This window comes from Mangifera indica, chromosome 4, assembly GCF_011075055.1.
Source record: "Mangifera indica cultivar Alphonso chromosome 4, CATAS_Mindica_2.1, whole genome shotgun sequence".
NCBI classification, from domain to species: Eukaryota; Viridiplantae; Streptophyta; class Magnoliopsida; order Sapindales; family Anacardiaceae; genus Mangifera; species Mangifera indica.
In genome coordinates, this window is record NC_058140.1 from 16,741,650 (window position 1) to 16,767,393 (window position 25,744).

The following is a 25,744-nucleotide window of genomic DNA, read 5'->3' on the forward strand; positions in this document are numbered from 1 at the left end:
GAATTACGAAGACTAACTTTGATAGGGGGATAGAAAAATATAATTTTTAATCTTAAGCGGTCGTTCGGTTATGAGTTTTAAATATTATCGTAGTAATCTATCTTTTATTCTTTTATTTGGTTTGTCAGTAATAAAATATTATAGTAATATTTTATTACCTATACTGACGTAATAGGTAATATAAGTGAGAATCTGATTCTCACTTTCACCTTAAGTATTTAAAGATTGAGCAATGCTATGTGTACTTATTTTTTGTATACAGTGATGTGTCATCATATAATTAGATAATTTTAAAACATGTATCATCATATGATAAAAAAATATCTAATCATGTGATAATACTTTATCTGTGTACATAAATTGTGTATAAAAAATATATACACATAATTTTATTATTAAAAATTACTAAGGTAGTCTTAATTTTATTATAATTATATTAGTATTTATTATTTTTTGAAATAAAAATAAATTTATTTTTAATTAATATGATAAATAATATAAAAAATATTTAAAAATAATTATATTTAAGATTATTTAAGTAAAATAATTTATTAGTAATCTTTTATTATCTTTAATTAAACACAATAATTATTTATATTTATCAAATTTTATCAAATATAATAATTATTTAGACTTAATAATCTTTTAAATAATGTATCTTTAAATTAATCGTTCTATTTTAATAATAAAATATTACCCAAACCAGCAAAGTTAATATTTATTTGAACAAACATTGGGTGAGGATATAAATTAGGCCTTCGTGAAAACCCTCATAAATTTTCCCTTCGCTTGGGAGGCGTTTATCAATTAAATTTACTGGTGGACCGTCGACGTCTCCCATCAGGCTCTCCTTTTCTTGCTTCTACATAAAGAAATTTGATTGTGTTTGTTTAGATTCTGAATTTTGGCCAATTTTGTAGATTGGCTATTTTATAATGTCCAAGTTAACGGAAAGGATGGAGCAATGGAAGATTGAACTAGACCAATTGTTGCAACAAGGAATTGAATTTGCTCGTCAAATTCCCCCGACTCAATTATATGCTGCTGTCGGCGTTTTGATCTTTACCACCATTCTTTTGTTCTGTGAGTCATGCCACTATTATTAATTTATTTTATAATGAAATTTGATGCAAAATGTGCTTCTTAGTGGAGATTATTTGAAATTATGTGGCTGTAACGGTGAACAGATCGAATATATGATAGTTTTGTACCACTTAAATGCTGTTTTATACCTCCTAAATTGAGGCACTGGAATTTGGAAATTCTTGATATGGCTACTATGCGAACCCTACATACACACTTGGGTGTTTATACTGGAGGAAGTGTCTCCAGAGCTTCCTTCTGAATTTTCTTACCCCAATATTGTCAACAGTTACTGCTTAATGTGCTGTTGAGAGTGATGGATGTAGAAGAACAAAATGCGGACTTTCATTTTGTGTTTCTGTTTTCATCTGTGCAGTCTTCAAGTTGATCTAAATTAGTGATCCTTAATTATCAGTATTCCGTGCCATGCTGTGATATTTTGAGTTTAGTTAACACAATATAATCAGATCTTCCCTATTTTACTAATTGAAGTTCTGAATTTGTACTTATTGTATTCATCTATATTTTTGGTTTATATTGCAGTTAAATTATTCAAACACTCAAAATCTAATACCATTGTACTAACTGGGCTAAGTGGGAGTGGGAAAACAGTTCTGTTCTATCAGGTAAGTGTGTGGGAGTATTGGGTCTGCTTTTAGAAAGTCTTTTTTGATACCTGTGAGTTTGTTGTGGAAAATCTGATAATGGAGTATTGGCATTTATTTTGTTTCAGCTTCGGGATGGTTCTTATCACCAGGGTACTGTTACATCAATGGAACCAAATGAGGGCACTTTTGTGCTGCATACTGAAATTACCGAGGTGGTTTATCATAATTGTTGTGCTTAAATATATACCAAAATAAGCTCATTGAAACACTTGCTAAAGGAATCTGATGTTTTTCAATATTATGCTGTCTTTCTTATAAAGTGGGGACATGGCCCAACTTGGCCTCCTAGTTGAAGATTCGTTAATTGCATCACTTTTACCTTCGGATTATTGATTGTGAACCAAATTTAAATGATTAACATAATTTGAATTGTCATCTTTATGCTTTTACAGAAGGGCAAAGTAAAGCCTGTACATCTTGTTGATGTTCCTGGGCATTCCCGTCTCCGACCCAAATTAGAAGAGTTTTTGCCTCAAGCAGCTGGCATAGTGTTTGTTGTGGATGCTTTGGAATTCTTGCCAAACTGCCGTTCAGCTTCAGAGTAATTAAAAGCTTTATTATGTAGCTTCTGGTTGCAGCCACATCTGCACACACGTGCACTCAAGGTCTTTGATTAGATATGTTGCCTGTGAAGATACTAATATTTGATGGCTTATGTGGGACAGATACCTGTATGATATCTTGACAAAGTCGATTGTTGTAAAAAAGAAAGTTCCAGTTCTCATCTGTTGTAACAAGACAGACAAAGTGACGGCACATTCCAAAGAGTTTATCAGAAAACAACTGGAGAAGGAAATGTATGATTATGAGTTCTTTTTATTTCTAGGTTATTGTTATTGATTAATTTAGTCTTTGCATGGTTTAAATAATTATGTTCATCATCCTTGACATATTAAAAGAAGACACTCTCAATTAAATGCATATAACATCTTGAACAGAGTGATGTTTTCTTTTGGCTTATTGAGTATTGTTTTATTCTGTCATGCGATATATTCTGGGAACTGTTATCTCTCTACACATTCTTGAATCAGTTTTTTGTAAAATGTTCAATTTACTATTTACTTTTTGTCCCATCTCTTTCAATCATTTTTCAGTGATAAGCTACGAGCATCAAGAAGTGCAATTTCAGAGGCGGATGTCACCAGTGATTACACTCTGGGGATGGCAGGAGAGGCGTTTGCATTCTCTCAGTGCCATAACAAAGTTACAATGGCAGAAGCTTCTGGTTTGACCCGGGAAATATCTCAGATAGAGCAGTTTATTAGGGAGCATGTGAAACCCTAGGTGGCAGTTATGCCATAAGATAAAAATTTAGGAAGTCTATGCTACAAGTACAGCCTCATTCATTTTCAAAAGAGAGAAGGGAGGTTGAAGAAACTTACTTATTAGTAGGATGGAGAAAAGAGTTATGGGGATAAAGTAGAGAAACCTAGTTCTGTTGGTTCTAGTGTTTGAGCAGTGGATTTGGTTAATGAGAGATGACATGGTTTGGTGTTAATTTAATTACAACTAATTATTTGATTAATTGTATCGATTCAGTTGTTGTTTCTAGATTATTTAGTTCTTTTCATCTTACCATACTGCAATTGCAGTGACTCAATTCCTGCTTGAAACAGCACCAATGGGAGTTTTGTTAATATATACAAGGGAAAGCCATGTGATCTTAAAATAATAAACAGACAGCAAACTGGCTTTTATGAAATTAGGTCAGTTCACGTATACATGCATATTTAATTAAAGCACAGATACTAACATTATAACATGAATAGAAATTGTACGTGAAAATCCCTACATTTGGTATTCAATGTTGTATGCTTCTTCAGATATAACCATCATCAGCAATGCATCAAGAAGATGCATGTTTTAGTCCATCAAGAGAATCTGTATGGATAATATGCCAATGGGTAAAGTCTCATTTCTTCTCGTGTTAACACCGATAAGAGTCTGGGAAATATTTTGACAACACAAAGTGCTTCAGCTTAATCATTGCAGCAAAGATGCCAAAGCAAGGGAGATGCAGCAACCCTGCCCCAAGATACCTGCTCAGGACAACAACCCAGTAGGGTAAGAAGCCACGGGAAACATGGTTTAAATCTTTGGTTGCATTTCTCTGATTTCAGTTGTTACCAACTAAAAATCAATGAATCAATGAACTAGAGGTAGTTGCTAGCCTTAGAAAAGACTGCCTCTGTATCTGAATCTACATTAATTAGATCTAAACAATGCAAAAAAGCTGAACAGTAGAATTTTTTTCAAGTAAGAAAGAACAATATCGTGTCTTTGTTTTGTATATTTGCTGGATGGGTGAGGCAATGAATAGTAAAATAAAGTTAGACCCATATTGTGATTTGTGAAAAGAATAACAGTTTATGAGACAAACTGATGATCATTACTAAATTTTTCCTTTTCAAACACCATAACCCTGAGTTCTGCAGATATTTGAACACCAACACAAATGAAATACACCGTATAATTGGAGTAAATGTCTTGCATTTGAAGGGTGCAAGTATGGGTTAACATGAGCAACGTTTTTTAACCTTCTCTCATACTGGAAGATGGATACAGGCGTTTGCACAAAGATTAAAAGGTGATATAGTCATAAATCAAATTTAAATTTGTAGTTTTTTTTTTTTTCACATACCATAACGGAGCCCAGGGTGATGATAAGTCGAGAAATGCATATGGCCACCTGTGTAAAGGAGTATCATCATTATAAACCAAAATTAATTTTCCTTATGCAATAAAACAAATAAAAAAATCTAATTAGAAGGCACACTTTACCAAAGGTTTACACAAGCATGGATGATCCACTGGAAAATGACAAATGTTGCCGTCCATAAGAAAAAATATGCAATTCGAAATAGAGGGAACCGCTGAAGAAGTAAAAAATACACTGTAAATATTAAGGAAAAGAAAATCAAGCTTCTGAAAACATCAATGACGCCAACATACCAAGTCATTTAAAATGATGTCACCCATGAGGAGAACAGCATTGAGTGAGTGCATACTAACAACAATCTGCAGTTAAAAAAGGTTGAAACAGTTATCAACTGAAAGGAACTTTCAGTTAAAAAGGAAAGCAATCCAACTCATGATACAAGAATAAAGAATGACATTAATAACCCTGCCAGGTTGCAGTCGTGTTTTTTTCAGCCTGACTTTCTTTTCTGAAACAAGAAAATAAAATATCTTTAAAAAAATACTAAAGTAAATTCTGAATTACTCATTTCAGAATAGTGGTTTACTAGTTCAATAACTGGAGTAACCTAATATGTGTAGAGATAGTTAATCTAGACTATATATTTTCACATGGGTTTAAGACTTGGTTAGAGGATAAATATTCTCCATATTCAGCCACCAATAACTTCAATGAAGGCACTGTATTTTGAGTTTCATTCCTGGGATTAGATATGAAGTCTAGAGGGCAATTTACAGCTAAGTAAACTAATTAAACCCTCCTGTGATTTATGATCACCTTTCAATATATATGATTACCCAATTTGTGCTCAAATTGTTTTCAAATAACAATACAGTTAAATTGGCAATTCAACGTGGCATTAGTTTGTAACATTGCAATCAATGAGACATTAAAGTGTTTCGAGTACATGCACAGCTAATAAGGAGTACAGCAGAGAGAAGAAAACAAGCAAATGGGTTGATAGGTTGGTACATACCAAATCTAGATCAATATCACTTGGTAATAGAAATGGATAAAGAACGAGCCAAAATACAATATCAGTAAGAATTACTGCTCCGGCACATATCTGTTGATAGCACAAATGAGAAAGAATTTTGATCAGCTTAAATCTAAAATATTGATAATAAAACCACTTGAAATATGGTTTTTCCAGTTAAACGCATGTAGAATGGGGCAGCCAACAATATAACTGGAATTACTTGGTACACGGTCAAGAACCAAAAGGTCAAAGGTTCAAGTTATCTTGACTAGCACTATACATAAAAATATGTATCCCAACTCCTGTAAACAAACTAATGTGATATTAGTCTTTCATTGTCACACTGTCCCCATCGGAATACTTCCATGATCAATGGAACTTTGGAGAATCACTTGAGACCACCAATCAAGCTATACCATTAAAATAATGTTGTTGGAAATTATCGATTTGCTGCTAATGTCCTTAATGTATTTTCCTAAGCAATTTTTATAATTGAGAAGTTACTGTCGGAATTCCTTTTATTAGTTTCGTTTAATTTCATCTATATATATATATAGAGAGAGAGAGATGAAGAAAACTTCCCACCTTTCTCACAGTCAGAGTTTTAATTCAAGCTATAATAAACTCTTCGCAGAAAGAAACCTGTTCATAAGGTTCTCTGTGGTGGAGGATCAAGGAATTCTCAACAGATTTGTTGGCCATCATTGAAGTGTGAGTAGGAGAAGAAACTGGGTAGAATCTTGATCTCTCAGTAAAATTATGACCTCATCTGTGACAGCGTGACCTCACTGAATAATATGTGCTGTAATTATGCAACTGCCATTTAATTTTGCAGTTGGCGGTCGGATTCTTTCAATTTTTGGGTCCTGTTTCTTGTATAAAATTTGTGCTCTAATTGTTGAAATGAATAAGAAAAAAGAGAGAAAAGTTCTCTCCTTCTCAAAACCATCAAATCCCTACTAACTACATCGACTTTTTTATTTTCACATTTCCACTTGTCAGTTTGTGTAGACAAACTTTGAATATTATTTCCCACATCTGAGGCTTGACAAATCTCAGTTCAGAAATAGTCAAAACACAAAAAATGCAAGAGATACCTAGTTTCAAGCTGAAATGTAAAGATCAATGCATATAGCTATTTTGGATAAGAATTCATGGGGTTGATGCCACCCACATTAACAATTTTTAAACTTATAAGGACTAACAGAGCAAAGCCACTGAAGTGTTGGCCCCACCCAGAAAATTTTTGTAAACTTACGTATGAAATGTGATATAAAACCACCTAAAATGTGGTTCTTCTGCTATGACAAAACAGAGCATTTAGAAGGGGTAGCCAACAGTATAAATAAAATTATTTAGGAAACAATCAATAACAAAGAGCCCAAGACTTTTAACTCCCTTCAGGCAACCTATTTAGGACATTATATCCAACAAGCTTTTTAACGACGAAGATAGTAAGAAAGATTTCCAGTTTTAGATAAACTGTATAAGATCAACGCACCATAGCCACTATGAATGTGAATTTATTTGATATCACCTCATTAGAAGTTTTCAACTTATAAGAACTAAAAGAAAAAAAACCCACTAGCATGTTGGCCATACCCTCTCAAGTACATCTAAGCAGGTCTGCTGTCAGAGCATTCTTCACTTCATCGATCACCAAAACAAATTCATTAAAACTTCACAGCACTTTCTTGTTGCACAAAGTACTACATGTGCTGTGTTCTTGTGAAACCAAAATAAGGTCATCGCAACTTAAAATATCTACAGACAAGGCAATCCTAGTCTCACTGCTATTTGGTCAAATTATTTATATTTTAAGCCATTAAGCAAATATATGGAGCAGATAAAAATGGAAGTCCTGATAGGTGATTTTACATAAAGTTTAAAAGTTTGTCTTTTAGGCAATGAACAAGTATGTGTAGGTACAGTTGTGATTGCCTCCTTACAGTTGGTAGGAGAAGACATACCTGAAAAATTATTTGTAAGGCATAGCCCCATACACCAGCAGACTTACGCGTGCAAGTTTCTGCTAGGGTTTTGGGACTTTTGGAGATATTGACTACATCTGCAGTTTCCATGACCATGGGAGGTATGTAGTGGTGTTTCTCTACATTGGAGCTCGGAAGATCATCACCATCTCTGCCATGGGATTTGCATAATAATCCATATATGGACATTGAGGATCCAAGCTACAACATAAAAGCTGAGAGCATGAACAATTTGTCCAGATAGACATTCATGTAATTTGAAATATAGGTTACTTTAATTTGAGAACAAGTAAAAGTTTGAAACATTGTTGGTGGTCAACCAATTTCTGACAATCAGAATTTGGTTTCTAAGAAAAAAAATACAGCTAACATCAAATTTCAATATAATGTATAATTAGCTCTGATGTGAGACATACCCCAAAATAGATTGTGACCAGAGCAAAAGTCCACCTGTTCAACATAATGAAATAAAAAAAAAATCACAAACTGAGCACTCAGCAAAAGCAGCATTTGTTTTTATTAGTAATCAGGAAGAAACCTGGTTATCCAATAGCATCTCGTAATTACAAACAACCAGATGAGTTCTTCATTTCTTTCTCCCCCTCTTTTATTTTATGACTTCAGTGAGGTACTCAAAAACTTTTTATGGTAATGCATTCATAAAAATTAAAGTTAACAATGTATCTCTCCCTATATATAAAGAGAGAGAGACACACACACACAGAGATCCAAACCTTCAATGTAGATTTCAAATTCACTTCTTAACACGAGTGGATGAGGTAACTCTTGGCGTCATGGACTGATAGGAGTTTGCAAAATCTTATCTTTTCATCCAAGTAAGCACTAAAAGAAACATGATTTTGCATACTCCTATCAACTCTTAGTGACTTCACTTGTCCACTCATGAGTCAAGGTGTGGATTTTGAGAAAAAAGCAAACATCCATAGGAGAATTCTTATCCATGAGTGCATGAGTTGATATATATGTCTGCCTCTTACAAATGGCCTAAGGAAAATTCTATAACAAAGGGAGGACTTGAAGTATCTACAGATTAGAAAGACTAACTACATAAAAATAGACGACTTACTGAGTGTAAAAGTAAAATACACCAACACCTCCAGCAGCAGTGACAATGTTAGCAGCAATCAACGCAAAAAGAACTGTGAAAGCAGTCACTCTATAAAGAAGCAACCAAGCAGGATGGATACATGTAAGACATGTGTTCCAAGCTTCATCCTCATACAAAGACCCAACTGTTTCTTCTTTGTTTTCTCTCCAGTCAGATTTTGATTTCTTGGAGCCTTCATATTTCCATATTATAATTGATGCAGCAACGATGGCAAATAGGATCCATAAAGCACAGAGGAAGAACCTTGAATTCAACCAGTAACTTAATGAGGTTGTATCGTCAGTCATGACAGGCTGCTGAGTATGCTTTGAAGATCCTGTTAAGAAGCCCAAGATATTACTTTTACTGACTACAGACTACATATTTCATTGCGTTTTCGGTTTTATATCCCCATGCTGAATTTTTTAAAAGAAATGGATAGTTTCTAACATGAAGAGGAATGATGAGGAGAAAAGCTCCAAAATAATGATAATAACAACAACAATAATGAACTAACGTAATACTAAATGAATCAGCTGAAATTTATTATAATGAAGAGAGGTGTACAAAATTTGATGCTCAAGTGTCAAAAGATACACAAAAGAACAAAAGGAAAAATGAACTATTCAAATAAGATTTGTGTTCTTTCTAGAAGAAAAGAAATGTTGAACATTAGAAAGTATTAAAGGCTTAGTTTGTTTTACAAATTTAGCTAAAATCTTCACATAATTGAGACAGAAAATCCAAATGGCGAGCTCAAGGTGATAGTTGTTTTACTGCGTGAACTAAAATATTCACTCAACTGACGCTCAAAAGCCAGACTGCGAGGTCAAGTGAGCTTTCTAATTAGTTCATCTTAATAGAACAGAAATTCAAAGAGAAAATTTTACAAATATATTTTTTTAATAAAAGGAAAGTTGATTGAGAAATAAAAACACCAATCACAATCTCTATTCTCGCATGAATACTGAGATATGAAGCCATAATTCTATAATACAAGAACAAAGAGTAACATAGACATATGAATACATACAAACAGAGTCGCGGTAACGAAATCAAACTGAGATAAAAGGATTGAGTTATCTTACTCACTCACTGCTTCACACGAGTGAAACACAGATGCATAGAAGGTGACTCCACGTAAAAGCAAAAGCTTTGCTGCTTCTTCAAAACCGTAAAGAGATGAAGAGAAACTAGTGCACAGTTGCAGCTACGCCAGTGTGCTTTATCGTCTTTATCAGATCTACCTAACAATTGTGGACGCTAAAGGAACTTACTGAGTGAAAATTGGCCACAAAACATGCTTTTTTCGTGGGGCACCTACCTGCTGTCACATTTATTATTGTTTTATTTTGCGCTTTATAAGAAATGACAAAGGCTTTGCGCCTTGGCTAACCATATTTATATTAATATAATAATATGAACAGGCAATAAATAAAACAATTCTATCCACGTCAAAAAAAAAAAACAATCCTTCAAATAGTTTTCCTTATTCTGAGCAAACTGTCAGTTGTCTTATTTGCCAATTTTATCTGAAAAAGGGAAAGGGGAATCAATGTGATCTGAATATCCATGGATTGTTTATAGAAAAAAATATTGTGTGAAAACTCAGATAATTCTAAATCGGGTAGGTTGTCGTCTTCATTCTTTAGATTTTTGGAGAGTTGTCACTAAATTATCCGTAAGTATCTTAGCTCAAAACCACAATTGCTTTAAACAGCAACGTTTCAGAAATTAGAAAGGAAGAATCCTAACCTTGAGTAAGCCAGCAAATAGATTCAGTTCCTTTGGACGGGTTCTACAGAAACAGAGAGTGAAAGCAAGCGAGTACGCCAGCAAATTGAGTCAATTTCTCTGGCTTCTGATTCTTTTGAAGAAACAGAGACAATGAGGAAGAGGAAGTTTCTGGTAAGTGTAAGGAAATTATGGTTGGCAAAATGGGATATTAAAGTTGTCAAATTTTACAAGTTTAAGATTAGAGGAGAGCGTTTTTGAGAAGATGACGTTCTTAACTACCTAACGAAACAGACAAAAAAAAGGGAGCTGCGAAAGATTAATTCTCATAATTTTATTCCACTTAGAACAAGTTAATACTTCGGTTCTCCCGTCCCATCTAACAAGTTACTTAACATGGAGACCTCACTATTATCGACGCCGCCAACATTCTAACCACTCCATTTGCTCATCTCAGATCGGGCTCCAGGAACGCGGCTCCACCGAAAATATTTATGAACGAGTCTTTTAAGATGCTATTAGAATTATTGTACAATATCAGTAAGCTTGTGCATTTCTCTTTTCTAATTTGAAAACGGACAGAATGGGGAAATGAGAAGAGTGAGATCTTGTTAATCAGCAGGTTAACGTCTACGCAATACATGAATGCAATGTACAAGCAATCTCAAAGATTTACACCAGTCTTTCCAAACAAGAAAGAATAAATCTGTAACATAAATTTACATTCCAACATACACTTTTCTTCTTTGAGTAATGAATAAATGGAATTTTATAAGATTCCAAGTAATATCCCGAAATTTGTCTCCATACGTTTGTCTCTTATGTGACATTATCATACCATTCATCACAAAATATGTCAAAGTGATGGATGCCAAACTGGGATTCATAAAAAATACTAATCCTTGCATATCAGCTTCTCCGACTTATCATGCCAAAAACAATAACTGACATCGCGGTCCAATAAAGTATGATATTCCTTTTATATTCTTTTCTGCTTTAGCTTCTCTGCTATTTCATCAACTGGTAACGATCCTACGGGGACAGTGGCGTCCAGGTCAGACGAGTCAGTGTCGTAATATATGTCATCCTCAGGATACAAATCATCTTCATCATAATTATCACTTTGAGAATCAACTTCCCCTTCCGCCATTGAACAACTGGTGCCATCTTCACTTGACAAAACCAGGGCTGAATAGGAGTGCTCTGTGGCCTGTGAAACACCATCAAATTCCTCAACTTTCTTCAAAAGATCATCAGGACCAAGATCAAGATTTTTCTCATCCAGCAACAAAGCCTTGTTCGATTCAATGGCACGCTCCCAGAGGGAGATCATCTTAGGACTTGATCTTACAACTTTTGGGTCAGGCTTATCATTAGGATCACCTGTAAGGTATTATGAAAACATCGATGAGCAACAAAGGCTGCTACACAACAAAATTAATCATCAATCAAATCAAAGTATTACCAAACAGCAGCGAGGAACATCTTAAAGATTGAGTACATGAGAAAGTAGCACATTTGAAAATAGCTTTGGGAAAAGAAAAGAGATAATTTCATTAAACCGGCTACTGCCAATCATAAAACGTCACATGACACCATGACCATCCAACCTAACTTAAGCAGTGAACAAGTTATTTAAGGAACAAAAGAAAAATAAAAAGGAGAGCTGAGAATGATAAGCTCCCTGGTTTCAAATGGTCATAATCAACGTGGTCGCACTTGAGGATGAAAGTTCCTAGAAACTACATCTGCTGCAACATTTGATATGGACCTATTTCGACTTTTCTGAAATAACATTTTCCTAGTTCTTTCCAGATTCCAGTAGCCAACAAAAGCCTGATTTGTTTTAAAACATGCTAAAATCATACAGCCACTCCTTTTTTTTGTATATGGAATCTACTATTGGTGATGCCTATGGTGGGGCTATGTAGAAACCTAGATTATCCTGCTAAACAATATCTAAATGCGTCATTACAGTCTTCGTAATTTGCGGACAATGAAATGATCGACAATATCATCTAAGAATCACATTAACTGTTAGGAGAACTATTTGAATCAAAATCAAGTGCTTTGTTGTCAATCATAGCAAGACTAGAGGTTCTTTGCTGGAAATAATTTATTGAGATCTCAGTTACCCTTACTCAAGTACGTACCTAGACCATCGAATCCACCCACAGTGTCTAAGTTATTAGGCACTGAAGCTGAAAGACCCTCTGGATACATTGATTTCCAATCATTTCCTCTCCACATCAAAATCTGTTCATCATCAAAAGACAATAGCACACAAGGGACCAATTCCTGTCAAAAACAAGAAAAAGAGAGGGCTAGAGATCAGAGAAAATGGAATCCTTAACCACAGGGGCAACTGGCCAAGAGCGTAATGAACTTGATATATAAAAGACCACAAACAATTGCCATAATGCTTCAAAATTTGTACAAAAGCTTGCACAGATTTGCCATTTTTAAAGCAGCATTTTAATGAATTTATTTTATCCTCCATCAACTTCCCATATCTACTTGTATCAAAATCATGGAACACAGAAAGCCTAGGGAGTTAGATATCCACAAAAAAATAAAAAAAGATGCACAGACCTTAAGTTTAGCACCTATTTTCTTGTAATCACTTGCATGCAATCCTTTGCAGTCAATCTTCACCAATGGACTTCCTTCAAAAGCATTCCTAACATCTTTCACTAAGGTAAGGTACACTCCATTTTTCGCTGCAATGTAAAAGAGGAAAATTAGTGGTTCGACTTACAACCATATAAGATGAAACCATAATGATGTAGACACACCTCCCTAAAAAGGCACAAAGCATATGAGTACATCTCACAAATGTCAAACTAAAGAAAAAGCTAAATTAACAAATCAAACTACATGCAATATTTTCGGGGCTTCATTTGAAATATTAAAAGTGGGTAAGAGGTTGTCAGATTTTCACGATCAAATTCAGCAGATCTTGGTCCAAACAAAATAGGAATGGGCAACTAGTTGTCCAAGTAAATTAATCTAGGCCAAGCCTTACAAAGCGTAGTATGAACAAAATTAGGATTTGAGAATGTTTTAAGCTATTGACAGTTTAATTCTAAATTTTAGCAGTCGAGGAGTGTGGAGCAGAAATAGGTTGTTCAAAAGTCACACTTCAAAATAACAAAGTAACATAACTATGTTAGATCATCAAGCACTAGCACAAGTTCTATTTCTCCATGACCTATGATCACTTATCAGAATTAGAGATTAACAGCATACCCAATTTACATATGGGCAAAAGATATTTCCCTTTTTCTCGAAGCTTATCAGCTTCAGCCTTTGTCAAGCCTTCTGGAGCTTCTTGGATAAGTTTTGGATAAACTGGAGCAGCTGGTTTCCAGAGCATCAGTGGGTACTCTGGACGACTGCGATAGTTATAGTTTCTGCCACGAAAAAGATAAACTACACCACCAACTCGATGAATGATCTTCCCCCCAGTTTTATCCTGACATTAAAAATTAAGATTGCAGACACAGAACATTAAATTTCAATGGCTCACCGATAGAATGGCAAGGACTCTGAGTTCAGTGCTTAAGATTTGTTTAGAATGAAGCTTAGTGGCACAACTACTTATAAGTAGAATTGTTTTTAGGAAGTTGTGCTGTAGGCAATTTATGCTTTGGAGTGAAAGTGACAGAAAGAATTGTCTCCATACTATTTAGAAATCAGTAGAACTAATTTATGTTGATGTAAACAGTTATACTAACCGATATACAAAATTGTGAGCAACGCCATAGTTGGCCTACTTACAGACCAATATGGGCTATGAAGATACATGGGAGACCATTCAATGCAACATTTGCCAGGAGATTATCTCAGTAAATTAAGCTACAAACAGCCATATTGTTACCATACCAATAAAATTAGTTAAAGAACTCAAACTTATAGCGGGCATTAAGCATAGTACATATACTTAAAAAGCTAGCGAAAATAACTATACAAAACCAATACCTCAAGATGGCGGCAAACATTATCCATATCAACAGTAGGAACACCTTTGGATTTAATTTTTACAACACGACGCCGTTTCCAATGCGTGTGTATCAAATCCAACATATTATGCGTCAACCCGTCCCTCCCTAAACCAGTTGAAGACCAGAACTTCTTCATCAAATCAAATCAAAGATCACCAATCCAACTTCTATAAACATAACTCAGAACTCACCCAAATTAACTTGACGATTATTTTTCAAAAGAGGCTTAACAAGCATATCAATTTCCCACCTCTTCAAGGGCTCTCCCAAAATCTCTTCTCTCGTTTTCCCTTCCTGTGGATACTTCCCAAAAGGGAATGGCCCCGGCGTTTCAACAAATTTCACGCCTTTCTTCCCCGGAGGCGGCGGCATAAATGAGTCAAAGAGAGGGATCTTCTTCTTTGACTTTTTCAGCGGTTGCTTTCCCGTCCACGGACGTGGCATCGTAGGCGGAGCGAACGGCAAAAAAGCCGGCTCCCGAATCGCTAACGGTTTGACTTGGGGAGTCTCGGAGTAACTGTACTGAAACTCGAACGGCGCCCCCGGGAGTTGATAGGACACGCCAGACTCACCCAATAGGACAGTACGATCCCCATCTGAGGATATGACTCCGGGTTTTAACGGCTTATAGTAGCGTGTTTGACGGTGAGGGAGTTTGAGGGCTGGGTTTTCTTGGGATTTCCGGGGACTGTGAGGGCTATTTCTGGGTTTTGGACGGTATTTGGGAATGGGAATGGGCGGTGACGTGGAGGTGGAAGGCGTGGTGGGGTCGTTTGGTGGTGGCTTTGAAGGGAGGGATGAGAAGGGATTAATAACTGGTAGAGAAGCAAGGATCGCCATTCAAGAGGAAATGAGTTTACTGGATAACGTGTTCGTGGAGATGGTGAGCTCCTAGCTCATTTCATTTTCTGGTTTTTCTGCTGCAGTGTCGATCGGTTCCAGTGCCAAAAGATTTTTTTTGAGTTCACCAAACGACGCCGTTGAGAATGAGAGCGGAAGTTTTCGAAAATATATATCACCCCTTTAAATGTAGTCGTTTAATATTAATAAAAAGAATGACGCTGGGTCGAGCTTTAAGAAATAGTGCAACTCTAAGGGTATTTTAGTAATCGGCCACGTCTCTAACCCTAGCATCCCCTATTAAAAGCCGCTCTACAAGGCAATTGACAATTCCCCTCATTTTAGAGTTGCCGTTTCACCGCCTTCTTCTGCAGCCATGCAGATCTTCGTCAAAACCCTAACCGGCAAGACCATAACTCTAGAGGTTGAGTCCTCCGACACCATTGACAATGTGAAGGCGAAGATCCAGGACAAAGAAGGTATCCCTCCGGACCAACAACGTCTCATATTCGCCGGCAAGCAGCTTGAAGACGGCCGAACCCTAGCTGACTACAACATTCAGAAGGAATCGACTCTCCACCTGGTCCTCCGCCTTCGTGGAGGCGCCAAAAAGAGAAAGAAGAAAACCTACACCAAACCAAAGAAGATCAAGCACAAGAAGAAGAAGGTTAAGCTCGCGGTGTTGCAATTCTACAAGGTGGATGATTCTGGAAAGGTTCAGAGGCTGAGGAAGGAGTGTCCGAACGCCGAATGTGGAGCCGGGACCTTCATGGCTAACCACTTTGACAGGCACTACTGTGGAAAGTGCGGTCTCACTTATGTTTACCAGAAGGCTGGTGGTGATTAATTAGGTTGTTCTACCCTTTTTTTGATGTTATTATGAGTAAAATTATGATGGATTTTGTGCTTTATGAGTTCCGTATTATAGGGTTTTGTTATTATTCCCTAATCTTTTTTATACTGGATGTTGGAGCGTTTTGCTTCTAATGGTTCTCTATAATGATTGGTGAAACTCGGATGTTTTATTTACTTGGTAGAATTTCTCCTCTTTTGAGTATTATGAATTTAGTTTAATGTTTTAATAGTTGTTGCGATTATTATTCAACAATCCGATGAAAGCATTAAAAAATTAATCCTTCAGTTAAGTTCTTTTATCCTAGAGATTTGTGAGAATGCCTCTTCAAATTCTATTCATGCAAGTTTGTGCGTGTATGGGTTATTGCAAAGAAGATAGAGGAATCTGATAGGTACAAGTTCTTTTTAATTGTTGGTGATGTTAGATAAATTCCTTTGTCTCACCTGTAGATCATGGAAAGAAATTTTTTTTAGCTTGTACTAGGTTATGGAAAATAATACGCCATTCTTCTTCTCTTGTTTGTAGACTACTTCATTTAATATCTTTGTTGCTGACATTACCTATTGAATTTGATTTTGGTACCCTATTTGATTGTGGTACTGTTCTCTATACATGATATTTAATGCAACAGCATAATGGAGAATCTTTGTTCTGAATTTTGTCAAAGGGCCTTTTTCAGATGAGATGTTTGCTCGTTCACCTTATTTGTAATATGTGAATAGTATTGCTTGGTGGCATGTTAGTAATGCATGAATTGTTTTGCTTGTATGACTATTCATAATTTATCTGAGTTTTCCTGCAGTCTTTGTTAGGCATCTGGTGCTTATGATTTAGGATGAGTTTTCAGTTTAGATCAAATAGGTTTGTCATTTGTCATCATCATCTATCTGGTATTCTAAGTTGCTTAAGTTATGGCATTTTTTCTTTGTTAAAAGATGGATGCCATAGACTATTATTTTCTTCACCTGCTGCATTCTTTTTTCTTTGTAAATCTTCCCTGTTTGGACACATCTTTATTTCCCTGTTCCAATGCCCATTACCTGTGTAGCAAGTCCTAAGTCAAGCTCTTGTTCAAAAGCATACGAGCAAGCAATTTGTCAAGTTATTTACCCTTCTCAAGAGTGTGACTAATCTTTATACATTTGATTAAGAAATTGTATCTAGTTGCCAGTCTTCCTTTCCTCAGCTCTACTCTATCACCATCTTCTGCAGTAGAAAATATAATAAATATGTTCCGAAGTCTTTTGAAGTGGCTTTCTAAGAAATGGCAATTATATTTAGCTTGTGTATAAAAGAGCTTGTGCTCGAATGATGCAGTGCCTGATTACCTGCATCATCTTTTTTTCTTCTGGTGTTTAATAGCCATTGGTTGTTGAACAGTTTTGCAGCTCTGTATAGGTTTCCACAAACTGTTATGGACTTGCCTGTTTTAATAGTTTTGAAGAACATTCGCAGCTTAGGAGTAGGCCGCTCTAGGGTTTGTCTATAGTAAGTATAACATTATTCCTTCATATGGAAACTTGGGTGATGGTTTAATGATTTAGTTGGATTATAATTTTTTATCGTACATGAGATGAGACGGTTTGTAGTTGGTGTGGGACTCATGAATGTGCTTAAATTAGTCCCAAGTGATGAATAAGGATAGGCCTTAGAAGATGGAAATAGCGTGCTCTAAAATTCTCTTTAAATCTTAATTTTTTTTAGTTACCTTGAATATTAAAAAGCTAGTTTTCCCGGGAAACTTATTTGTTAACTATAAAAATGATAAAAATAAGAAATTTTTTTTGCTTATATTGAATTGTCTGTCAAGCAAAGAGTGTTCATCGATATAAGGCCAAAGACTATATCCCTCTCAAGTTTTAGCCCATTTTAAAAAACACATATATGGTGTTTCAGAAACTTAAATACTCTTTTACAAGTTAATTTATATTAGAATTTTTTATCAAGAGTAAAGATAAAATTGTTATTTTATTATTAAATTTTAAAATCTTAAAAATTTATAAACTTAGATGGGAAATAGTTTTTTGCCTTGTTATAAAGGCCAAAAGGATTATTTCATCCCTAAGTTTAAGTGTTATTCTAAAGTCACACAAGTGGTTTGAAAAATAAAAAATCTCATCCATTCATTGAAAATCTCAGTTATGGTTAGGGGTAAAATAATCATTTAATAAAAAAATTAAAAATCTAAAGTTTTATTATGTTTGTTTCCCACAATTTGAAAATCATAATCCCCCTCCCCCCAATCGGAAGGTTGGAAAATCAAAATTTTTCCTTTAGGGTTTGCAAACGTCGTCAAAGATGGTCGTCTTCGATAGCGTCGGCTCTCCCTCTCAACTTAACTCTCCCTGTCGATCACCTCCTAACCACCGGTGAAGACTAATTCTTTCGACAAAGATGAAATTATCTTTGTCTTGGAGGTTTCAGACAAAGATGACGTGACCGTTTGAGACCTCTGACGGTCGTCTTCATTTCTAACGAAGACAACTCGACAAAGACAATTTTGTCTTCATCAGAGGAATTAGCTTTCGACGGTGGCTGAGAAGTGATTGACAAAGAAAGTTAAGCCGGAGGTGAGAGTCGATGCCACTAGAGACGACGAAGTTTGTCATGTCCAATGATGATTTTCAAACTCTAGGGGGAAAATTTTTATTTTTCAAGTTTTAGGTGGGGGGATTTGTGAAATTTTCAAGCTAAGGGAGGGGCAAACATAATAAAATTTTAATTTTTTTGTTAAAAGACAGTTTTAACTTTAATCCTAACTGAAATTTTTAATGGATGGGTAAATTTTAGATTTTTCAAACCTCATAGATGTGGTTTTGGGATAACACTTAAACTTGGGTGGGAAATAGTCCTTTGGCCTGATATAAACCTTGCCGACATCCATCTGGTATCGTATAATCAAAATTTTGGCTGGCTTGAAGAAAACTATATGATATTTTTTTCCTTTTTTTTCCTATACGATAGAAAATGTGACATAAACATATTTTGTTTATCAAATCTGTGAGATTGCAAAATGGTATTTTGACCTAGTTCAACAAGTTGGCCAATAAAAGTAATTGCACGAAATTAAGAACTGCAAGAAAAAGAACAATATTGAGTGGATTTATCTAAACTTGGCTCACGTGTACTAGAAAATTTATTGACCTCCGTCAACGTTAATTAATTATAATAAAAAATTAATATAATTAAAGATTATAATTTAAACAACGATAACGTTAGTTTAAGTTTGTTAAACTTTGAATAGAAAAATGTAATAACTTATTATATATCGACTAAGTTTTCTTTTTTAAAACTTATATAATATAATTTTATTTATTAAAAATTATTATTCAAAATAGGTTTTAATAGTAAAATATCAAATATTCTAATACAAATAATTTCTATAGTATTATAAATTCAAAATGTATGATGTTTTAGGTAATTCAATAACTCTCAAATTTTTATTTTAGTATTTTATACTCTATGTATAAATTACGTGGATTAAGATTGATGATTGATGGATTTTTTTTAGTTGATTTAAAATAAATTTTACAACGTCAACTCCTCCAAATTAAATTTCTCTAGACCCGATGGAACGGTAATTCCTTTGAGGAAATGTCTATTCTACACTTGACTCATAATCATTTAGCCAGGAGTGTCTCCATTTGCTTTGGCCATTTAACTTTTTGCGTTACTTGTGTTGATGAAACGACCAAAGAAATAACCTATGAAATGATAGTTTTGGTTGGGAATGACTAAGGAGCTTCTCTTTGTATGACAAAATATCTTCTCCTTGTTGTGCATTGATCAAAGGAACCTGAAAATTTGAGCTTGAAACATTCATATATAAGCAGCAAAAGTTGAATTGAAAGTTCAACAACAATGAAAAGCCTAGCAGATGATGGTGGAAAAAAGAGAGTAGTTATTAGCATTAACTATCAACAAGCTTTGAAATGACATGAACAAGAAAATACACAAAATTGGATTCATTCACCCAATTCTGATTGCCAATGATATTTACTTTGTTCAAGGAAAGACAAACTTAAGATTCCACTTTTCCTTCTCCATACATCTAGTAGTTTCTCCATTCCTCCGAAATGGTAAAAATTTACCGCACTTTCACTTTCACTTTCATTAGAGCAAAAATATATAGCTGAAGTAAATGACTCGGAAAACAGCACATGAAACAAATCAGCATTAGTCACTGTACTTGCTGTCCTTTGAACTTTGAACCTTTGCAAATTTACCTCAAAATTTTGCAAGTGTAATTTTCATCACTTTTTAGAATGAATCAAAAACAGATTAACAAAAAATTCTGAAACCGTTGCTTATTAATACTAGTTCTTTTTTGTAAGTAATAGAATTATGATACAAAGTTTTGGCAAAGAAAACTTCTAGTTCTGCCTTAACATCTATAAAGAGCCCTCTTCAGTGATGAGACCCACATGCCCCAAATTGCCTTCATCTCTCAAACAAACACAAACACAAAGCCTAAACTCGTCACCAGACAAAATATGTCGACAGTCAGCTGTCTCTTTGATCTCCCTGAACAGATATGCTATGTGCAATGCAGTTTCTGCACCACCATTTTACTGGTAATCCTTGCAATATCCATGTACAAAGTTAGAAAAGAAGCTAAATTATTTATCTAGGATAATTAATTTGATCTTGTCTTCAACCATATATGCAGGTATGTGTTCCCTGCGGTAGCTTATCCATGGTGGTAACGGTGAGATGTGGCCACTGCACAAGCCTTCTCTCTGTCAACATGATGAAAGCGTCATTTCTCCCTCTTCATCTTCTTGCTTCTCTTAGCCATAATGGTGATGAGGTATCCCCTTTTCTGGGTTCTTTTTGTCTCTTCATTAACTCAAATCAAGTCAATGAATCAATCCCATTTCATCAATGATAATTGCCATATACACTTATTTGCAGCTCGTTTTCTTAGCATGCCCTAACACTAAATGATAACATGCATACAGTTTGATTTTATAAGATCCTCATACACTTGCTGATCTTTTCCAGCCAAAAGAGCAAGAGGATGCCAAGAAGGCCTTGAACAGGCTTAGCCCTTCCATAATGACTTCTTCTGACAATGAAGAAGAGTCCAGTGTGAATCACATCGTTAACAAACGTTTGGCTATCTAACTTGTCTTTTAGTTTGGAGAAAACTTTGTTCTGCTTACCCTTGATTATTGTGGTTTAATTGATTCTCTACAGCTCCAGAGAAGAGACAAAGAGCTCCATCAGCTTATAACAGTTTCATCAAGTAATTATCAAACTTTAATATCTATAAAAGTAGACTACCATCCATAAGATATGACAGGAGTTCTCATCGAGATAAAAATCTATATGGCAGGGAAGAAATCAGAAGGCTGAAGGCTGAAAATCCAAACATGGCTCACAAGGAAGCTTTCAGTACCGCTGCAAAAAATGTAAGCACTAGAACATGACCAAACCAAGAGTTACAGGATTTAATCAATAAGCTAACGTGAAATTATAATTACAATAAAGGGAAAGAGAAGAGAACTAAATAAATTTATGGACATGGTTGAGTGTTTTCAGTGGGCTCAATTTCCTCCAATTCACTACAAAGGAGATAGAGAAAGCTGTGGTCATCAGGAACAAGAGAAGGCAGCTTGGAACTCTAATGCCATCGACACTGATCAGGTACATAATGAGAAAAAATAATTGTTCCAAGACTCTGTCAAAACTGTTTCTTATGTTCCCACTTCCTGCCCTCTAAATATCCACCATTTATAAACAAATATCAGCTTATGACATTTTCAATTTGATTAACATATACTTATGCATATCCCTCCACCAGAATTTGAATCCATTTAATGACATAAAAATCAACAAGTCATGAGCTAGCATGCATAAATGTTCAACTACTACTAGATGGAAAATTTATGAGTTACCCATTACGGTATTTGAAGAGACAGCTAAGACAGTGTTAACTCTAGTAAGTTTGTGGAAACTTATGCCACTAAAACAAGTGCTTGACTTACTGTTGTAAAATTTACAGGTCTGTGTAAGTAGAAGCCAATAATTGCTTCCTCGAAAGAAAGACCCCAAGGCGTTCCATGCGAGCAAAGACACCTATACATATATATATATGAACGGGCTATATCTCTTTTAGGGTTAGGGTTGTATTCAAATCATTTGCCTCTTGAGATCGATGCTCTTGGAAATCAAAGAAAACGTCAGCTTTCACAGGTTTATTGATATAAAAAAGTTCACGGAATTTAGTTAAACTAGATTGTTAACATCCAACTGAACAAAAGTTTCTTAGGCTTAATTAATTAGGTTTATTGATTGCTTGGATTAGGACTAAGTTATAATTTGTGCGGGTGGGCTGGCACGTGTATTTGAATGAACAAAGCATCCGCGCAAGAGCACGTACACGTGCACACACATAGATATATAAGAGAATTGATGTTGAAGCTGTATGATACCCCATGCAAGCTAAATCATTAGCGTAACACAGTGTGATCAACGACAAATTGAGAAAAGACTACAAAATTTTAATCCTTGAGTGCTCCAATTATACAAGTTTTAATTTGTGTGAAGTTGCATGTACGGTATGAGGATCTGAGAGAGTAGGATTCGCTAATTATCCTGATGTAGCCATGTGAGTGGCAATGCAAACAAGAAGGAGAGAAGTGCTTGTTACGATACATTTTTAGTTTCAAGCGCCATCATACACAAATGGACAAACAAACAGAACAAAGGAGGAAAGAAACAGATGAAGAGAGAACGGGAGAGAATGCAGACAAATGAAAAGTGAAAGGAAGAGGAGATATACATTTAGGCAAGTTACATAGTAAACTAGTATCAAGTTGAGAGTCATCCACAGATATCCAAGTGAAGGCCCCAAAAATCACAAGAAATCTAAATGATAGATTCACCCCATCTTCAGGAGATAACAGGCTTCTGATTTTTTCTTTTTTTAATTTTTAAAGCCGCTTGCTGGATATAAACACTCCCCATGTCCCGCTCGAGAGACAGGTTTTTTCCCCTAATTATTCTTGAGGAAGAACATAACTTGGCCTGCCTGCCAAATGCCAATGCCACCACAAACACCTGAAGATGTCAGCTTAAGGTAATAACGTCTTTAAGATTTATCAGCCATATATTATTAGAGAAAAATATGCAGAAGAAATTTAATTCAGAAATGAACTCTTTCAACACATGCCAAATGCATCTTCCATGGGGAGGGCTCACGTAAACATCAACATGATCCAAACCTAAATCCTAGTCATGCTGCACCTGTTTGTGAGACCTCAAACTGGAAGCAATTACCCAAGAAAGATAATATATTAAAGGTTATACCAATAATATATATTTTAGTATGTATAAACTATGGTTCAGAGAATCCTAGGGTTATATATTACAAAGATGAGGATAAAATAGCTTACAAAACAACTGTTAATCCTCATTAAATAATTCAACATACAAGGTTATCTATAACCTTTACTATGAAAAATTTGTCCTTAATAGAAAATAAGGTCTTGGCATATAATAACACAATCAATTCAGCTCATCAAACCTGTACTAGAAACTAATATACAAAGGTCAACATTGTTTACAATACACAAACATATTTGCACTCATAACATGCAAATCCATGATCAATGACGGTAATCTGAATCACAACAAACATCAGGCAACAAAAAAATCAAACAGAAACACAATATCCCAAGCATTTGATATTTCAGCTTCTTAGGTAGCTTTTCTTACACATAATATCCATGAAACATGGCAACATCTATAAGCACAGCCAGTCCCATTGACCTGATTGTAATATTGCCCCATCCTAAACAAAACTCAGTAAACACAGTAACTGTTAACAAGATATTACAATATAGAAGCTGACAAGCAAAGGCAACAGTGTATACGAGAAAATCAACTTCAAGTCACTCCGTCAGCTCCCTCAGCTGGTCTCAGACTTCTCCAAAGCTGTAACAATGTCCAAAATCAGTACAATGAAATGACAGTGAAGGCAAACCCCCCAGCTGTGAAATCATTGAAATGCATATATATAGGAATACAGAAGGAAAACGGAAAGAAAGATTACTGTTGTAGTTGAGAAGCTTTTCAATGAGGTCCACATGAGTCATAAGCATTCGTCTACAGCAGTAACGGACCAAACCTAATGCATCAAGTGCATCTCTGCATAAAGTTACAAGTTAGTATTCTAAGCAAAGTATGCATAAAATGAGTCTAGTGCTTGTATATATGTTGACATATGGTGATATCATTAGTCATGCTAAAGAATCAACATTTCCTTTTTTTAGAAGAAATAAAGTAATTCAAAATGAACATTTTGGAGAACACATATTATAGCTACAATTCTCCGCATATTTTAGACTCAAATTAACTACACATATTCATTTCCACGCTTCTAGAGTGCGTGTATTTCCAAAACCACATGTCAACAATTACACCAACAAACCGTAAACAGCTATGCTAAAAATTAACAAAACACCAAACAACTTGCATTGATCAACTATCAATTCATTGCAATTCTCAAGGATACATGTTCTTCAAAACAAGACAGGTAAGCCACATGACCCATACTAAAAATAATTCCTATCACAATTAAATTTCGGTACCAAACCATAGGGGGCGAAACCACATAACCCATACTGAATTAGTCGCCTTCTGTTAATCATGAATAAATGTCAAAGCCATGATCCTTGATAACAAAGACGACAATATAGGGACATTAATATTATAATTAACCAAACTTCCTCTTTTTTCCTGTTTTTCTAAATTTTTATAAGATAAAAAAAGGTTCAATTTATTATTTAGACATTTTATCTTCGTTTTAGGAACACAATATACATTTAGATTATAACTGAGATAGATAAAATCTTTTACTAAGATCATAGATTTTTTTAAATAAAAATAAAATGGGTTAAGTAAAATATGATAAATTATTCATTTATATTAACATATAATTTTGCTTTTTTTTTTTTTTTTAAATCTAACCCAAGCAAGCGCGAATCATTTTTTTTTTTTTCACTAAAACCGCTCAAACCAAGTACAATAGAAAGAAACATAAAAGATAGATTATGCATCAATGTACAATATGTATTCACAGCTAGACCACTTTAATCTTCAGCCAGTAACAATCTCTCACGGGAAAGAGTTTAACTGGTTGAACAGAATTGGGAAAATATAAAACAGAAGCATAAACAATACAGAAGAAATTAAACAAGGAAAAAAAAAAAAAGAAATCAAGTTCTAACCCTTCAGTGTAGTCTGCCTGGAGAAGGTCAAGATAAGTGTCCCACTTGTTTCCGATGACCTGAAAACAAATTAATCAAAACCCTAGAACGGTCTGAAGGAAGAAACACGTCACCCAAATAGACATACAATAAGCTGCTAAACAGTGAGAGTTGAAGCTGAAAGTTACCTTGCCGCAGGAGAAGCAACGAACTGGAATTATCATCTTTCTCTCTCAGGTCGCGTCTTCTGCGGCTTTTTCTGTTTTCGCGCTCTAGAGGGCTCTGTTGGGGTTTTACTTCTCCGCGCAGGCCGATATGACTGTACCGCTTGTCGATTTTATTTCGGCCGCTCCAAAACGCACCGTATCACCTGAAACTTGATCACACAGAATTATTAACGGACGGCAAGAAAGTAAGGGTTCCTGTTAAGACGTGATTATTTCATAATTTTTTTTTAAGTCGACTTCGATGATTAAATAATTTTAAATAAAAATAAAATAATATTTAATTTTTTAATATTTTTTAATAATTATTTATTTTTTTATTATTGAAATAATACAATAAACAA

The 25,744-nt window shown here is 35.0% G+C and overlaps 6 protein-coding genes across 9 annotated transcripts; 3 read left to right on the top strand and 3 right to left on the bottom strand.

Annotated features, from left to right (window-relative positions):
• The first annotated feature begins 763 nt into the window (after positions 1-763).
• Positions 764-3,302, top strand: LOC123214233 (signal recognition particle receptor subunit beta-like). The gene is made up of 6 exons (XM_044634016.1): positions 764-1,083; positions 1,627-1,709; positions 1,817-1,903; positions 2,144-2,292; positions 2,417-2,548; positions 2,846-3,302. Exons 1-6 carry the CDS (start codon positions 936-938, stop codon positions 3,033-3,035), a joined length of 789 nt encoding a protein of 262 aa, XP_044489951.1. The 5' UTR covers positions 764-935; the 3' UTR covers positions 3,036-3,302.
• A 112-nt stretch (positions 3,303-3,414) lies between these two features.
• LOC123214232 lies at positions 3,415-9,878 on the bottom strand. Of its 4 annotated transcripts, none has more exons than XM_044634013.1 (9): positions 9,620-9,878; positions 8,507-8,864; positions 7,836-7,869; positions 7,399-7,620; positions 5,426-5,515; positions 4,704-4,769; positions 4,533-4,624; positions 4,393-4,440; positions 3,415-3,790 (listed from the first exon to the last, which is right to left on the bottom strand). In XM_044634013.1, exons 2-9 carry the CDS (start codon positions 8,833-8,835, stop codon positions 3,679-3,681), a joined length of 993 nt encoding a protein of 330 aa, XP_044489948.1. In that variant the 5' UTR covers positions 8,836-8,864; positions 9,620-9,878; the 3' UTR covers positions 3,415-3,678. The 4 variants fall into 4 exon arrangements, with proteins under 4 accessions (XP_044489948.1, XP_044489947.1, XP_044489946.1 ...); XM_044634012.1 differs by having other exon boundaries at positions 9,612-9,878; XM_044634011.1 differs by having other exon boundaries at positions 9,616-9,875.
• A 971-nt stretch (positions 9,879-10,849) lies between these two features.
• On the bottom strand, positions 10,850-15,258 carry LOC123214231 (CRS2-associated factor 2, chloroplastic). The gene is made up of 6 exons (XM_044634010.1): positions 14,457-15,258; positions 14,243-14,370; positions 13,511-13,736; positions 12,854-12,981; positions 12,415-12,559; positions 10,850-11,644 (listed from the first exon to the last, which is right to left on the bottom strand). The coding sequence occupies exons 1-6, from the start codon at positions 15,103-15,105 to the stop codon at positions 11,241-11,243; spliced, it is 1,680 nt and encodes a 559-aa protein (XP_044489945.1). The 5' UTR covers positions 15,106-15,258; the 3' UTR covers positions 10,850-11,240.
• A 153-nt stretch (positions 15,259-15,411) lies between these two features.
• LOC123214234 (ubiquitin-40S ribosomal protein S27a) lies at positions 15,412-16,134 on the top strand. Its single transcript, XM_044634017.1, has one exon. It carries the CDS (start codon positions 15,482-15,484, stop codon positions 15,950-15,952), a length of 471 nt encoding a protein of 156 aa, XP_044489952.1. The 5' UTR covers positions 15,412-15,481; the 3' UTR covers positions 15,953-16,134.
• Positions 16,135-20,214: 4,080 nt separating this feature from the next.
• On the top strand, positions 20,215-22,156 carry LOC123213875 (axial regulator YABBY 4). Its single transcript, XM_044633501.1, has 7 exons — positions 20,215-20,535; positions 20,631-20,771; positions 20,966-21,074; positions 21,161-21,209; positions 21,300-21,375; positions 21,506-21,610; positions 21,969-22,156. The coding sequence occupies exons 1-7, from the start codon at positions 20,386-20,388 to the stop codon at positions 21,990-21,992; spliced, it is 654 nt and encodes a 217-aa protein (XP_044489436.1). The 5' UTR covers positions 20,215-20,385; the 3' UTR covers positions 21,993-22,156.
• Positions 22,157-23,621: 1,465 nt separating this feature from the next.
• Positions 23,622-25,612, bottom strand: LOC123213877 (DNA-directed RNA polymerases I, II, and III subunit RPABC5-like). Its single transcript, XM_044633502.1, has 4 exons — positions 25,365-25,612; positions 25,198-25,256; positions 24,021-24,115; positions 23,622-23,902 (listed from the first exon to the last, which is right to left on the bottom strand). Exons 1-4 carry the CDS (start codon positions 25,398-25,400, stop codon positions 23,877-23,879), a joined length of 216 nt encoding a protein of 71 aa, XP_044489437.1. The 5' UTR covers positions 25,401-25,612; the 3' UTR covers positions 23,622-23,876.
• Positions 25,613-25,744: the final 132 nt, after the last annotated feature.